The following is a 16,739-nucleotide window of genomic DNA, read 5'->3' on the forward strand; positions in this document are numbered from 1 at the left end:
TAGAAATGCATTTAGTATTCCTTTATTACTGTTGGGAGGACATAATTAAGCATTGTGACATATTAGCTAAAGTATATAAATCCACAGTTATCAACCTATAGAACTTGTTTATTTTACAACAGATGTTTAGATAAAATTAATTAGAGAAAAAGATGCTTTTTTTCTACTGCACATCATTCCAGTAAGATTGGATGGACATGATCACAAGGAAAAAAAGAAAGAAATTGCATTAATATAGCCCCTGTCATCACCTCAGGACATTCCAAAGCACTTTACAGCCAATTAATTACTTTTTTGAAGTGTAGTCACTGTTGTAATGTAGGGAAACGCGGCAACCAATTTATGCATAGCAAGGTCTCACAAACAGCAATGGAATAAATGACCAATTTAACTGTATTAGTGGTGTTGGTTGTGGGATAAATATTGGCCAGGACACCAGGAGAACTCCTCTGCACTTCAAATAGTGCCACAGTATGTTTTATGTCTACTTGAGAGGGCAGAAGAGAAGTCTATTTAACATGTCATCTGAAAGACGATACCGCTGTCAGCTGACATTCCAGTGCAGTGCTGAGGGAGTGTTGCACTAAGATATGTGCTCAAGTCCTGGAATAGGGCTTGAGCCCTCCACCTTCTGACTTGGAGGCGAGACTGGTACCATGGAGCCAAGGCTGCCTGATATATCTAACATTTTCACCCACTTTTTCCTGCATGATAAATAAAGGTGCCTTTTTTGGAGGGCATTAATTCTAGCTTTAGACACACCTGTTTTGTTCAACTACCTCAGTCAAGTTATTTTGTCATATTGAAAACTACTTTTATCTTCCTCATTCCTGTCATAAGTCTATCTTTCTCAGACAGTTTTTATACCAGTGCCACATGTAACTAAAGCAGGAAAAGTCGTATTTCTGAAGGCTAAGGGGTGATCTAATAAAGGTCTTTAAAATTATGAAATGTTTTGATAGAGTAGATACAGAGAGAGTGTTTCCACTTGTGGGGAAGAGCAAAACTAGAGGCCATCAATACGATAGTCGCCAAGAAATCAAATAGGGAACTCAGAAGAAACTTCTTTACCTAGAGAGTGGTGAGAATGTGGAACTCGCTACCACGGAGTGGTTGACGTGAATAGTATAGATGCATTTAAGGGGTGGTTAGATAAGCATATGAGGGAGAAGGGAATAGAGGGTTATGCTGATAGTTAGATGAGGAAAGACTGGAGGAGGCTCGAGTGGAGTGTAAATGCTGGCATGGACTGGTTGGGCCGAATGGCCTGTTTCTGTGCTGTATACCCTATGTAATCCTAAGAGCACTGATTCACTTTCGGTGTTTGTAATAATGGGTCACAATTTGCAGTGGGAGGGCATCTAATGGCATCTCCCATTAGTTCGATTTGCTCTTGCCTGTTTAGGTTTTTATATTTTTTGCATGGCAAGTTGCTAAAATGCGAGCTGATGAAGTTGCAGCAAGGGGAAACCGGCCCTCTGGGACCTGAGTGAAAGCAACTGTGTATATCCATAACCAATCAGATTGAAGGATTGTGAAATTAATAATGCAAGGACTGAGAAGGAAGTGTAAATTGGAGTGGGTGAATTTAATGTCAAGTCAGGTACAGAAAGAGAAATAGAGAGGAAAGAAAGATTGGATTAAGAGAGAGGGATAAAAGAGTCGAAAAGGAAATAAAAGTTTCAAAAGTAAAAATTATATATTTTTTAAAATCTCAAACAATTAAAATCTAAACGAGTGCGGCTCCACACTTGTAATAGTTAATTTTCAGTGCCAGAGGGGTGGATTGGCAGTAATTAGCACTTGTCACGTCGTTAAAGGGTACTTGACTGGAATGGACAAGACTTAACATTCTGTGGCACGTTTAGTTTGTATCTACAACAACAGCAACTTGTATTCATATAGCACCTTTAACGTAGTAAAACTTCCCATGGCGCTGCACAGAAGTATTTTAAGACAAAAAATTTGACACCAATCCACATAAGGATAAATTAGGGCAGGTGACCAAAAGCTTGGTCAAAGAGGTAGGTTTTAAGGAGCGCCTTAAAGGAGGAAAGAGAGATAGCGAGGCAGAAAGGTTTAGGCAGGGAATTCCAGAGCTTGGGGCCTAGGCAACAGAAGGCACAGCCACCAAAGGTTAAGCGATTTATAATCAGGGATGCTAAGAGGACAGAATTAGAGGAGCACAGATATGGTGGGGGAGGGGGCGGGGGGGTGGTTGTGGGGCTGAAGGAGATTTCAGAGAAGGGGCGAGGCCATGGAGGGATTTGAAAACAAGGATGAGAATGTTTAAATCGAGGTGCTGCTTAACCGGGAGCCAATGTAGGTCAGCGAGCATAGGGGTGATGGACGAACGGGACTTGGTGCGAGTTAGGACACGGGCAGCCGAGTTTTGGATGACTGCAAGTTTACATAGGGTGGAATGTGGGAGGCCAGCCAGGAGTGCATTGGAATAGTCAAGTCTAGAGGTAACAAAGGCATGGATGAGAGTTTCAGCAGCGGATGAGCTGAGGCAAGGGCGGAGACGGGCAATGTTTCGGAGGTGGATGTAGATGCAAGTACAGTAACTTCATGCCATTCATTGCATTTCAATGGTGAGGTAGTCTGCATGATGCCATTTTTTGCAAAGCTAACAGCAGAGCAGCGCATCTCTGATAGCAACTCCTTGCATTTCCGTGCATCTGCCCTCGTTTGAAGTTGCTGTACCATTTGCACATAAATAACTGCGAACGCCATTAGGCTCACTGTTATTTTGACAGCAAATTCTGGCCCATTAACTCCCCTTAAACTATTCTTCAAATGAATACAGCTAAATCATTAAAGTTGTATTCATTTGAAGACTTTTCTGCCCACCTCCTGTATAAACAGACTACACTGCGACAGGGGGGAGAAACCCTGTCTTATTCTTGTTAACCCTTAGAACTTGGTTGTAACTTTGTCACATGCAATGTTTTAGATTTTCCTCAATTGTGAACTAAGCTGGATATGACACTTCCTCATTGTGTCTCCTGCGACACAATTTTGACAAATAGCCAATTGTCATTATATTTAGTTCCTATTAACGATTCAAAACACTTCACTCCAAACTGCATGACCTTTTACATGAGGCAATTTTAAAAATCCAATTTTATCAGTCTGTTTCATTCTACAGTGTAATAAACATATTGTACGTGGATGGAAAAGCTGAGTTTTGCTCATGACGTTGCTGGTGTCTTCATAGTCCCTGGTAGTGATCTCAAACTCCTGAAAACAAAAATCAAAACTACATCCCTGTATATGTCACTTTAAAGTTGGTCCTGGGCTCATCCTGCGAGAACAAAACCCCAGCCCAATAATAACCGCTGAATAAACAGAATATCAAACTGGGCAATGGCAAAGGTGCCAAACCTGGGATATTAAATTTCATAGCAATGAGGCAAGTTAAACCAAAAACCCTGCACCTCTTATCAAGCAAGTAATATTCAAATTCTAAAATTATCTTTTGGAGGTTTTATTGGAAGATTTTTGTAGTTAAAATTCCTGAATTTATGACTCTTTAAATAGGGGTTGTAAAACTGTGATGCTGCACATTTCAGTAGATTATGGTGCATAACATAGAAATTTAAAACAACAGTGGCGTTCAGCAAAAAACAGTGAGGTTTGCTTTGCCTGCCATGGTGTGTTGGCAACAATCATACACTTTTGACAAAGTTTCTATGTACTCTGATTTATGGGACTTCAATTGTTGTGAAAGAGCAATGGCAATACACTTCCACCAGTGCAGTATCTTTGAATATATTTGAAAGACAGGCAGTTGGTAAAAAGTAATTTTCCCTAAAGGAATGGCTGAAATTTAGGTCATTAAAATTTTGCAGTGAAAATGAAGGATTTTAGTATGATGAAGAAATGATTTTTTCATTGTCAGCCATGACTCAATGGGTAGCGCTCTCGCCTCTGAGTCAGATGGTTGTGGGTTCAAGTCGCACTCCAGAGACTTGAGCACAAAAATCTAGGCTGACACTCAGTGCAGCGCTGAGGGAGTGCTGCACCATCGGATGTAAAAGAAGAGCAGGGGAGTTATCCCCAGTGTCCTGGCCAATATTTATCCCTCAATTAACACAACAAAAACAGATTATCTGGTCATTATCATATTGCTGTTTGTGGGAGCTTGCTGTGCGCAATTGGCGGCTGCATTTCCCACATTACAACAGTGACTATACTTCAAAGGTACTTCATTGGCTGTAAAGCGCATTGGGGCATCCTGAGGTCGTGAAAGACGTGATATAAATGCAAGTCTCTCTTTCTTTCTGAAATCAGACTGTTGTACTTCTAAATGCGTTTTTCTGTCAAACCTGGCCTTTTGCTCTTTTTGCTTCTCTCGTGGCTATAAATACATGAGTCCTGCTGTGTTCTTCCCTTTTTTTCATAAGTTGGCTGCTCCACATCTTTTTCAACCTCTTCCTTTTGCTCTAATTTGCTTAAAATTTCACGAAGATTGCAGTTCCTTCCCCAATCTGGTTTAGATTAGATAGAAAGAGGAAAGAATAAATCCTGGCAAAGCTCAGAGAATGGTCAGCGGGGATCCTGGGAGCCTGTTACACTCTGCAACCAGACACTTAGACTTACAAAGAAAGAAAGTGTAGGGAAATGTGTTTATAAATCTGACACACGCATAAATGCAGACTGGTGGATGAAATCTTGCACATAAACTGCAGGTTTTGGGGATACCCAGCCCTCAGCAGCTTGCATGAGTCTGAGGAGAAGGCTCATTAAAGTTAGGAATCTAATTACAACAAATAACTAACTGTAAATAATACAACTGCCACACAGAGAGCATTTTTTTAAATTGCTGTGATCAGACAACTTACCATATGAGGAATCATGGACACAAACTTGCATTCTGCTGTTTGGTAAATGAGTATGTTGCATTTGTGCTGACCATACTGAAATGTGAATGGATTCAAAATGTCAAATCATCAGCAATTTTAATTCTTGGCATTACTAATCTGGATGGCTTGTCCATAATTTTGGATATCAACATTAGAACTTTATTTTCATCATAGAACATGGTTCAGCTGTCTAACTCTTGTCTCCTTCACTTAAACATGTGCCAGAATGACACTTTGCTTTGTACTTGAAGGTAACAAACACCTTTTGCACTCGTCCAAGTAGTGATGCAGGAAACCTGGAGTGGCATAGGGTTGTGCTTTGATTCAGTGCCTTAGTTACTGATATGGTATTGTGAGTGTGTTAAATAGTCAAAGAAAGTGATGCAACACTGTGCAAAATAGGACATTTTTCTAAAGGGTTAAATTATCTAAATGAATAACAAACAATTTAGATTGATCCCTGTATATTTATTGTACTCGGCGCTCCTCACAAATGGCAACTTATTCATAAGCAAAGGGCAGAGGTTAAAATGTTGAAATGTTGAATAATTTATGGATTCTGAGTTAAATCAATCTTTGGTTTACTGGACCATATCCTGGTCAGTCTACTAAGATTATTTGGAAGGGATAGTGAAAAGCAAATGTAGGAATCTAACTCTGGATTGAGTGATTAAAGGACTTGTTTACCATACGTTAACTGTAGTGAAACAGCAGTCCCTGTTTAAAGACCATATGCTGATGTACTTCAGTTTCTTTCAATACTAATCTGTGTATAATTTCTCTCCATTTCACTCAGATGGCTGCGCTCCAAAGTCCATTCTACGGTGATAAGATGAACCTATACTCTCTCTGTAAAAAGATCGAACAATGTGATTATCCTCCTCTTCCTTCTGACCACTATTCAGAAGAGGTGGGTTCAGTTTTGTTTTAGATTATTGACAAGAATTAGGCTGAATACATGAAAATAATGCTGGAGTACTGCATCCGCTATAGGAAGGCTTCTGCTTTTGTTGCAACCAAATTGTATATTATGTTTTTATATGAAAAAAATGTTAATCACCATTAGTCTAAAAGAAGTAGAATCAGTATTTTCTGCTGTCTAGGTTATTGAGGAAAAATTAATATATATTTAAATAATATTTTAATTGCTTTTTTGTGTAATATTTTCCTTGCGTTTGCTTCATGTCAGGCAGCCTTGTAATACAACTTTGACATACTTCACTCTGGCTGGTAAAACGTGGGTTTATCCCCATCTGGTGAGTTTCTGATCTCAGCCCAGCCATCTGGGAAAGATGGTGAGGCAGGAAAAATTGAGGAATGCCACCCTAATGCTCAGTTCAAGAGCAATGGAATTGGCTCACTCTCTCCTTCAGGCAATTATGAGAAAGGAAAATGCACACGCAAACTATGATACAGAATAATCATGTATTTTTTTGCAAAATGTACTATTGCTTAGTTCTAATCTTTAAGTCTCATACAATATACCAATAAATCTAGACTTTGTAGAAAAAAGGATTTGATCCAATAGTAATTGCTAGATGACATTAATTTTGTTTACAATGCACCTTTATAGGTTTAAATGAAGTTAATGAAAAAGCTGTTGTATTGCCTCAGAATAGAACCATATTTGGGAGAGGGCGGGGGAAATCCTTGGTGCAAAATTTCAGTTTGTCTTTTCAATATTCTCTTTTAATTAAAATCTACTTGGAGCATTAACTGGGTTATTTGACAATGGCACCTTATTAGATTTTATTTTGTTTTCTAATTGTTCATGTATCCCATCAAATTCTTGATCAGTGATGTTTCCAGCAATGTACATATAGAGTGTTTCAGTTTAGCTGACTTGGAATCTGTGGGTCTAGATGGTACAGTTAGGTGTAAACAATAATGTGAAAAGATGGCAAAAATGTCATGGGTTGTTCTTTATTGTGTCATTCAGACTGTCTGCTTTTGCCGTGATGCACATGAATATTTCACGTATCTGCATCTTCATCCCCATTCTTCTTGACTAATTTTCAGACTGTCTGAATTTGCATTTCACATGGTAGCTGATTAGGAGATGTTGAGCGTGGTAGAGGAGCCTCAGCAGGCGGTTGCTATGGCGACCTTCGGCAGGATTTAATGATGATGCCACTAGTGGTTGGTTGAAGTCGGCCTGCCTGCAGGGCTACTCTGCTCAGCCTCTTATTGTGGCTAAGTGTGAAGTGGGGGTTGTGTATTCGCAGCCAAGGGGCAATTATCAGGGACCGGCCCAGATGGAAGGTCCCAGAGCTGGCAAAGGCTGAATCCGATCCATTCCTCCCCAACCTTCAGCAATGCCAGTGTGGAAAGATAATTAGCACAAAACAGGAGCATATCTTTCCTTCCAGCCTGACACAATGTGAATGTGTATGGAAATAGATTGGCTTTGTTTTTGTTAGTATTCTTGGCATTTGCTTCTTTTCTAGAGGCATGGGAGATAGATTTACTTTGTTTGGGTTCCAAACAGGGAATTACTGTGTATAGTTACTGCCATCCGTGCTTACTCGTTATTTTATGAAAAATGCATACTAAAAATATACAAATCCTTTAAAAATTCATGAATAAATGCAGTGCTTTTTTGCACAGTACCTCAATAAGCATGTGCATTTCAGTCCAATATACCACATTTTATATGGGCCAATATATGTAAGGAATGGTAAAGCTAGTAGTGTATTTTTGACATATTTGAATCTCTTTGAAACTATCTAGATGATCAATAAATGTACAGCACAGTATAAGGATCTTTTCTTATAGTTTGTACTTTTTTTTTGGCATAGAAGGCATAAAATGTTTTACATTTGATCAAATTTGCTTCTGTATCCTGCACTTACCTAACCGGGACTGCTATGAAATTTTACTAAATGCTACAATCCCACTATTAAAGTATAATTAATGTACCTACTGTATTTTTTTGGCATTGTCCATTACCAGTGCAGATAACAGAAATATACTGAGCCTTTTGAATCTAATCTAAATGTCGAGTGCATTTCTATGAGCCATCTGATGCTGCTTAGAATAATTTAGCTACTGACTTTCTTGGGTATTATTTTGTCTCTAGCACTCTTTAGAAAGTGGAAACAAAAATTATATTTGAACAATAATGACATCACCAAATGGTTTATTTTGGCCTTTTACACAAATACTAGAAGTCCACAATGTAATTTTTAAAACTAAAAAAGCAGAAAGCCAATTATAAATATGACACAGAATGCCTTACAGTAAAATATGTTTTTTATTTCCACTCGTGACTTTGACTATAACTCACTTGTAGAAGCACAAACTGTATTTCATAGGGAGACTTCAGTATCCAGTATGGCCTCACAGCATGAAACCGTTTTGTACAACAGTGCCAGACAATAGCTTTCTCTTAATGAGAAGTAAAACTTAATCTTGTATAGTACAAACAAGCATTTACCCCTCCAAAGAACTTCAGCTCAGTCTTCATTATTTACTCTATGATGAATTTTATCCAGATGTTTTAGTTTGTAGAAAATGTTGAAGTCATAAATTTCTTCCAGCATTTTATTTCTGTTTTGACATTTGACTTTTTTAAAATGCCAATGATGTGGATTATGGTAGCCATTTCGGTCAGGTTGTGTGGGTCCAAAGGTGGCAAGTGTACTAAACACTCTGTGCAGCTTTTGGAAATGCACATTTTCAAGCCCAATATTTCTGGGAAAAAATTCAGGAAATGCTACAATAGAATAAGAGAAATGTGAAGATTGAAGTAACCCTTTGATTCCATTGGAACAATTTGTAATGTGACATATGAAAATCCAGGCTAATGTGAAGTGATATCCAAACCAAACACCCTGGCACTTAAACATTATGGTCAGTAGCAGTTCCTTGTGACCAAGAATTCTTTTCGAAACATGAGATTCTTCCAGGAGCTAAATGGCCCTGAAGTACAGTTAATATACTGCTGGTGATGTGGAGCTCCGGTGATCACCGTAACCTGAGAGCAGCAGCAGTACTTCAGTAACACAGTGACTATTTCATTTAGGATAAAATCTTGATATTTTTATGTATAGTGTGACACGTTAGATACTACATATTTTAGAAGATTGACTTAGTCCCCTGTGCAAATTCCCAGCTCACATTTTTCTCGTATGAGCTAGACTCCACAGTAAATTACACTGGGGATCCAGACTCTTCTATGAATGGTCAGATATATGAAAGTACAATAGGATTGTTCAGTATCTACAATTGTTAAAAGTAAAGCAAAAAATGCAGCTAGTGGTACTACTACAGTGCAGTTTGCAGGCATATAAGAACATAAGAAATAGGAGCAGGAGTAGGCCATACGGCCCCTCGAGCCTGCTCCACCATTCAATATGATGGCTGATCTTCACTCCACTTTACCACCCTATCCCCATATCCCTTGATTCCCTTAGTACCAAAAATGGTTCTGTTAAATTCAAAAACAAAATTAGTAGATGAAGAGAAGACAGGTGACACAGAAATAATTTGGAAAATGGAGTAGATTACAGAAATGGAAGTCTGATAACGGGATGCAGACTGTAATTAATGTATGGTATCTAATGGATTACATGGATTTGATTGTTCTCGCCAGTGACTCTTGCTTTTCACTAACACATCTGTAATTAAACACAGTGGAAATGGTATGTTTGAGACAGAGAATTACACTTGTTACACTGTCGAACATTGTGTAATCTCCAACTGCACGAGAGCTCAATTATTTAAGCTGTAGATATCTGTTTAGGTAACAAAACATTGCTAGCCGAAAAAGAAACAAGGTTCATCTAGTTTGCTATCTACCAATAATCTAGTTGCTTACCTTTTCTAAATGGTTCTGATTACCATAAACACTAATGTCTTTGGGTAGTGGTTGATTGGGAACTGCATTTCACTCTTGGAAAAGCATCGTAGCTCACTCATGACATTGTACTTTGTGAGTTATGTTTCTCTCAGACTGAGGAAATGAGACCCCCTGCCCCATCAATACGTACTACATTATTAAGCCATTTTATAACTTCTTTGTTCCTGACGATGGTTCTTTTCCTCTTTACTTAACAAACTGTTTTGTTTTCTAGCTTCGACAATTAGTAAATATCTGCATTAACCCAGATCCAGAGAAGAGACCAGATATTGCCTATGTGTATGAGGTAGCAAAGCGCATGCATGCACTTTCTTCAGGAAGCTAAAGCAAATCATGCATCATGAAGAAAAACCAGAAGATATGAACATAAAAATTCAGTGTTTCTATATTCTATCATTACTCTTTGTTATTCTGTGTCTAAGGATAGTTGTACAGAATTCAGTGGCATCATTGGAATGAAAGTTATACATACCCAAAAGAAATTAGTTCTTAATGACATGGTTCTGTATGCTGAACTGCATTTGTTTTAATAATTACATCCTCTCAGTGGCCTTCTGTGTTTTAATTCATATACTGTTTCCATTTCTGTCCTTACATTTGATATTTAAAAAATAAAATTGGCGTGCCTGCAGTTTTTTTACAATCATATGCAAATCTGTTCTCTGTAGGCCTATTGGACCAGACATTACTGTGCCTTGTTACATAACTCTTGCTCTTATTTATAACATTTATTACATCTTGTAGCCTTTGCGATATTTTCTGTTGACCCCATAACTGCTTGGTGACATTGTATGAATTTGCACCAAGTTTTGGTATGTTATGCAAATCAACATTTGGTTTGTATGGACCAAATTCTAAATTGCTTGAATGTTCCTTGTAAGTCACAACAATGCTAACCAAAACACTATTAAATGTTCAATGGCATTTATGATTTCTAAAAGGTGCCTTTATTTTTGTTTTTATAAAAGAAAACCTGCAGTTTAATACTGTAATTTTAGTTGCCCATTGATGTTCTACTACCATTATGCGATTTCAAAATTCTCATCCTTCTTTTCAAATCCCTCCATGGCCTCGTCCCTCCCCATCTCTATAATCTCCTCCAGCCCCACCATCCCCCGAGATATCTGTGCTCCTCTAATTCTGCCCTCTTGAGCATCCCTGATTATAATCGCTCAACCATTGGTGGCCGTGCCTTCTGTTGCCCAGGCCCTAAACTCTGGAATTCCCTACCTAAACCTCTCCGCCTCACTACCTCTCTTTCCTCCTTTAAGACGCTCCTTAAAACCTACCTCTTTGACCAAACTTTTGGTCATCTGCCCTAATTTCTCCTTATGTGGCTCGGTGTCAAATTTTTTGTCTTTTAATACTCCTGTGAAGTGCCTTGGGACGTTTTACTGCATTTAAAGGCGCTATATAAATACAAGTTGTTGTTTGTTATGAACAATTACTGTTCCAACTATAGTTTTTCCTTGTGAATTCAAAGGTTTACAGAAAAGCAGGATACTGCTTTGATACCATGAAGTTCAGCCACTTTTGTTTGTTTAAGCTAAGATTATGAACCTCATTGTTTTTCCCCCAGTCCTGATTTGCCAGAAACTATAGATGAAACCAGGTAACCTGCTTACAACCCTCCACCATTGCAACTCTGTGCTAGCTTGCCAGTAGGTGCACCAGAGTGGCTTGGGATTGACTCTCTCTGATTTTCTTTTTCCCCACAGCAGCACAGCTGAGATTTGTAACTTAGCAGAGAAGGGGGAATTGAACTTGCATTTTACTCTTCTTTAGTGTTTCAACGTGCTGCACCACCACTTTGCTCTTGGCATTTTTACTTTAAAAAAAAGTTTGCAGTTTCAGTTCCTCAAACGTCTAAACGTTTTAAAACATCTAAAAGTTTTAAAAACTTCTATTTCTACAAACCTCAAGATTGTTTTCACAAAGCATTTGGATCAGTTCTACAGTGTTAGACAATTAGTGAACATAATTTATTAATAAGGTGCCTCGTAAATGTAAACATTTTTATTGAACAGGATACTCAGTGGGGAACTGGAATGTGGGATATATTCTGTGAGTGCAAAACACTTGATAGCTAAAGAGTGACAGTTGTCAGTTATAAACCAGTTCCAGTGACCTATTACCTAAATGTGTTACAAGGTGTGATACTTAATCACGCGGACCAGGAAGGACCCAGATTCAAGGGCCTGTGCTGTGTCAGCTGATCTCAACAAAGAGAGCTGTGGGGGTGCTGCAATTGTCCTTGATATCTATGAATTAGGGCAGAATAATTAGTTGAGGTTCCTGTTCCAGATTACGATCCAAATCCAGAATTGCAATGATCCCAGCCGAGAATGCTGTCCAGGTTCACACATGAAGAATGGTTACTTGGGTAAGATACTGGAAAGTTGCCAGAGCTTGTGGAACCATACTCCAACACGTTAGCTCTTTCAGTGCACGAGACAAAAACAAAGCAGAGGAGAATCTGAGAGGATAGGAAAGGGGAAGTGTTCCTTGCTTGTGAAATCGATTCTCTGTTGTACAGTTTCTCGAGTATTTTACAATTGATTCACCTATAAAGACATTTCTAAGTGCAGAGGGTGATTTAATATATTCAGTCATTTAAATTGCATCTAGCTTCTCTAAAATTGAGCATTTGCCATCTTGAAAAGCCATTGAGTGGTGAGGAAGAATAAGAGTAAATTAACTGAGCGTTATTGGCCCAAAATACAATTCATTGTGGATTTTAGCTCCAGGACTTGACAAAATATATATATATGTGTATGTGTAAATGACCCTGTTGGAAATTGAACTGTAAAGTTACTGATTAGAACATGCATCTAGTAACTGCACATTTTAATTACTTTTTATTTTTTCTCATTGTTTAAAGAGAGATTTTTTATGGAATCACCGAGCTAAAACCTCATCCTCTTTCCAGACTTCAGTGATGGATATTCCATATTTTGAACCAAAACAATTTAAATTTTATTCCTTATTTATTCCCATAAAGGGATTGTAAGATGTCGGCCAAAAAAAGCTGCTGTGTTGGGTAGGATGAGGTGATATCACACTAATATGCAAACAGTATAATATGGTACTGTATCAGTAAAAAAAAAAAAAAAAATTGGAAACATGTTTAATTTGATGTCCTATTGTCTCTGTACATTTTGTGGCATCAATTCAATGGACGCATATTTGGTCATAGAATCTCTATCTTTAAATTATTTCTACTGTGTGCCGTTGCTGACTATTCATGTGAATTATCATTGTTAGCATTTACAATTTTCACTTTTGCAAATTATTTTCTTTTTTCGAAGAAAAGCCTTTTAAAAATAATTCTATCCTAATTTTCAGCCTGGATTATGTTTTTAATACAGCCAGATATTAAATTGTTTTTAGTTTTGTAAATCCTTGTGCATCTATTAAGGATTTTTGTGGGGAAAACCAAGTTACTACATAAGGTGCCTTATATTTTACAGAAATGTTAAAATGCTTGTATTTAATGGTTATTAAATGCATGCTGATAAAGAATATGCAATAAGGATTCCACTGCACAAATTCCCACAGCTTCCCTAGCACATTAGACATTCTTCAAAAAGTAACCAGAAAAATACATATTTTAGGAAATGTTTTGTGTAATGAGTTCTCTGACAATAATGCTGCTTTATTACAAATCCATGGGATTGATTTGAAGATGGATTTTGCTTTTGTTTTAATTTATCCTTATTCAACACAAAATATGACAAGCTACTTGCTAATAGTAAATTTACAGATAATGGGGTGGGATTGTGTTTATTTTCGGACTATCAGTCTGCTTTTTGTATTTCTGACACGAGCACTCTTGAGTGTAACCATTGCCTTTGATATAATTGAACAAAAATGCAGTAGGTTTTTCTTCCATTCCCCCCCCCCCACACACACACACATGCACATTTGTAGATGTAATGACATAAAAAGCTGGTGATGTTTCTGTTCACTTCTTTTGTTAACGACATTCACCTTTTGTTTAAAGCTTCATATTTGGAGTGAGCATTTAAACACTATTCTGAAGTTTGGCTTAAAGCACCAGTTAGAAGAAATGTCCACTAAGTCAGTTTCTGATTATAATTGTTGTTGATCAGATAAATATCGCGTATTAAATGGCTGGAGTAGATGACATGGCTATCAGCACAAGAAGGGTATTTACACTGAGTGGTGTTATAGTTATTCTTTAATTGTTAATGGATAATTTCCCATCCTGTGGAATAGCTATTAGACATTTTGTAAAGACTTGAATAGTTTTTATTTCCAATTCATAATTTAATGTGTTTTTATTGTCATCATATACTTTTTATTAATGTATTTGCTGCCATCATTACCCCTGACTGAATGTTTTTGATATGCAGCTATTCTGTTACCAAGATGATTCTGTTTGAATTGGCTCCTGAATAGTTTAAAATTTATTAATACAAGAAACCATCTTCACAATATGTCAAATGTTTATAATGGAATTTAATTGATGAGGTCTAAAAGGCTGGCTTACAGAATTGTACTATAGTTGATTGTGTGAATCTAAGTTTTAAATTGTAATATTTGGTTTGTGATTACATCCATAACATGAATAGATTTTTATCCTCCACTTCTGACATGTTCTGTGTTGGCCTTTTTATTTGTGTTTGTGGGGAGCAGAATCTATCCCTTACAAGATAGTGATCTGTAAACCTTAATTGAGTTTTATCAAAATCCTTCCTAATGATGAAAATCTGTAGAATTGTTCACAACATTGTTTAGGACTGTTAAATTTAAACATGATATGTAGTTTGCTGTGATGTAAAGTGTGTGTATATATACACATATATTATTAAAATGACTACTTTGTTACATTCTCATATTTACATAGGTATACTATTTCAAGATTGTTTATCAGTATAAGCAAAACCTTTGTTTTAATTCTGATCAAGAAATGTACAAGTACAAAGTAATGCACCTGATGGAGTTAAAACAATTTGAATTTCTTGATTTTTTGTTAAAGCTGCTTGATCCCACATTTTATTACTTCAGGAATGCTGATTAAAATAATGAGCTCTACATGCAGAAAAGCACAATTTGACATTGGGTGCATGGATAATAAAGCTTATTGAGGAGACAGAGTGTCTTTGTGTTGAAGAGTCACCTGTCAACATGTAAACACTTCCTCTCCTTTTCCATGTACTCAATGTAAAGTTGTGCTTTCTTGCATTTGGCTAGGACAGCCACTGTCAGCTGTGACATAATGCAATATAAATATCTTTAAAAAAAATTGTCATGGGCTTATTAATGTATGAGTGTCTGGATTTGCTGATACAAATTGTGAAGTTACACCCCTGTGGACATTGTTCTCAGGAAGGAAGTATTATTTCCTAAGCAATGGCTTTATTAATTTTTTTGTACAGGCTAGCATATAGCATAAGAATGATCGTTTCTGACAAATCGTTTTAAAGATATTCCTGTATACTGTGATTATTAAATGCATTTGGTTATTTTGTGAAATTTGAATATCGAATGACATGTCCTAAAATGCACAAAAAAATCCATGTTTTACTGAAGTCATTTGATGTTTAAGCAATTTATTTTCTGAATGTATGAAAGGTTCATTATACCATTGTACTTCTGCTTTGTTAAACAGTTCTAGATGCCAGAGATATCCTGTATACTAGCAATAGTAGGTCTATCTTACTGCCACCTAGTGGTTGCATAGTTAAGTTACACTTCCAAGACGAGACTATCCAAAGAGAAATGTCAGACCAAAAATTAAATCATTAAATCTGTTGTTTTTGACTGAATATATACAAACCATGCATACACATCCTGAAACATTTGTTCACTTTGTTTAAATTCTGATTCGAACTGCAGGTGCTTAATATATAAAATTGGAATTTTTATTCCACTTTTGGGCATTGTTCAGTCAGGCTGAATTTTTTTGTATTAAAATAAATATTTCACAACTGATTCACCAAGTGCGCCTTTCAAGAAAAATACCAGGCTCCAAACAACAGATTTTATCCACAACAAATGGCACTAATCTGTAACATTTAGTCTTGCTGTTTTGTCATTAAATTAACCCAATAAAAATAAGTTTGAAGTTAGGTGTTTTCTTTCCACTTACTGTTAATTCTCTGAAGCGGTTTTTATCACCATTGAAAGTGTTTTGCAAACCATTTTTTTCTCTACTGCAGTACAACACAATCTAATTTGCAGGGGGGTGGGGGAAAGCCACTGCCTTCTGAAAACAGCATTGCGTCACTTGTAGATGATGTCAGTGACCAGCATGGGATGCAGCTGTTGTGGCATTCATGTCACCGCAAAATATCAACAGTTCCACTTTAACAGCTGGTAACAGTTCCCCTGGTACCATATAATACGACTGTTATTGGTGAAATATAGAAAATCAAGAATCATGTGTCTTAATACAAGTTACAATACAGAGACTTGAGCACATAATCCAGGCTGACAGTGCAGTACTGTCGGAGATGCTGTCTCTTGGATGAGACGTTAAACCAAGGCCCCGCCTGCGCGCTCAGGTGGATATAAAAGATCTCATGGCATTATTTCAAAGAAGCGCATGGGAGTTCTCCTGGCCACTATTTATCCTTCAACCAACACCACTTTAAAAAAACATTATCTGGTCACTATCACGTTGTGGTTTGTGAGATCTTGCTGTGTGTAAATTGGCTGTGTCGCGTTTCCTACATTACAACGGTGACTGCACTTCAAAAAGTACTTCATTGGCTGTAAAGCGCTTTGGGAAGTCCTTAAGTTGTGAAAGGTGCTATATAAATGCAAGTTCTTTCTATACCCTTTGAGTGTGGATGCTGCTAAAGCACAGAATACCCAGCCTAAATATTGTGGAAAGAAATTAATTTAATAGGTTGTTCCCAATTTCCTTCAGTGAGTAACCTACATATTATTTGGTGATAAAGCGTATTGAAAAGGTAAATCCAGAATATTAACGTCAAAGTAAATTGCGAGAGTAAAACAAGGGATACAGATTCAAATGAGTA

General features: G+C 37.2%; 1 protein-coding gene across 4 annotated transcripts in view; it reads left to right on the top strand.

Moving 5' to 3' along the window:
• nek7 (NIMA-related kinase 7) overlaps positions 1-15,824 on the top strand; it is a 397,752-nt gene extending 381,928 nt beyond the window's left edge. For all 4 annotated transcript variants that reach the window (XM_085982411.1, XM_085982407.1, XM_085982408.1 and 1 more), the window contains 2 exons: positions 5,665-5,778; positions 9,944-15,824. In XM_085982411.1, coding sequence (XP_085838537.1) covers positions 5,665-5,778; positions 9,944-10,054 — 225 coding nt within the window. In that variant the 3' untranslated portion in view covers positions 10,055-15,824. The remainder of the gene's footprint in view (positions 1-5,664; positions 5,779-9,943) is intronic.
• Positions 15,825-16,739: the final 915 nt, after the last annotated feature.

Source organism: Somniosus microcephalus, chromosome 3 (assembly GCF_052327205.1).
Source record: "Somniosus microcephalus isolate GS21.2 chromosome 3, FLI_Smic_1.0, whole genome shotgun sequence".
Classification (NCBI taxonomy): Eukaryota; Metazoa; Chordata; class Chondrichthyes; order Squaliformes; family Somniosidae; genus Somniosus; species Somniosus microcephalus.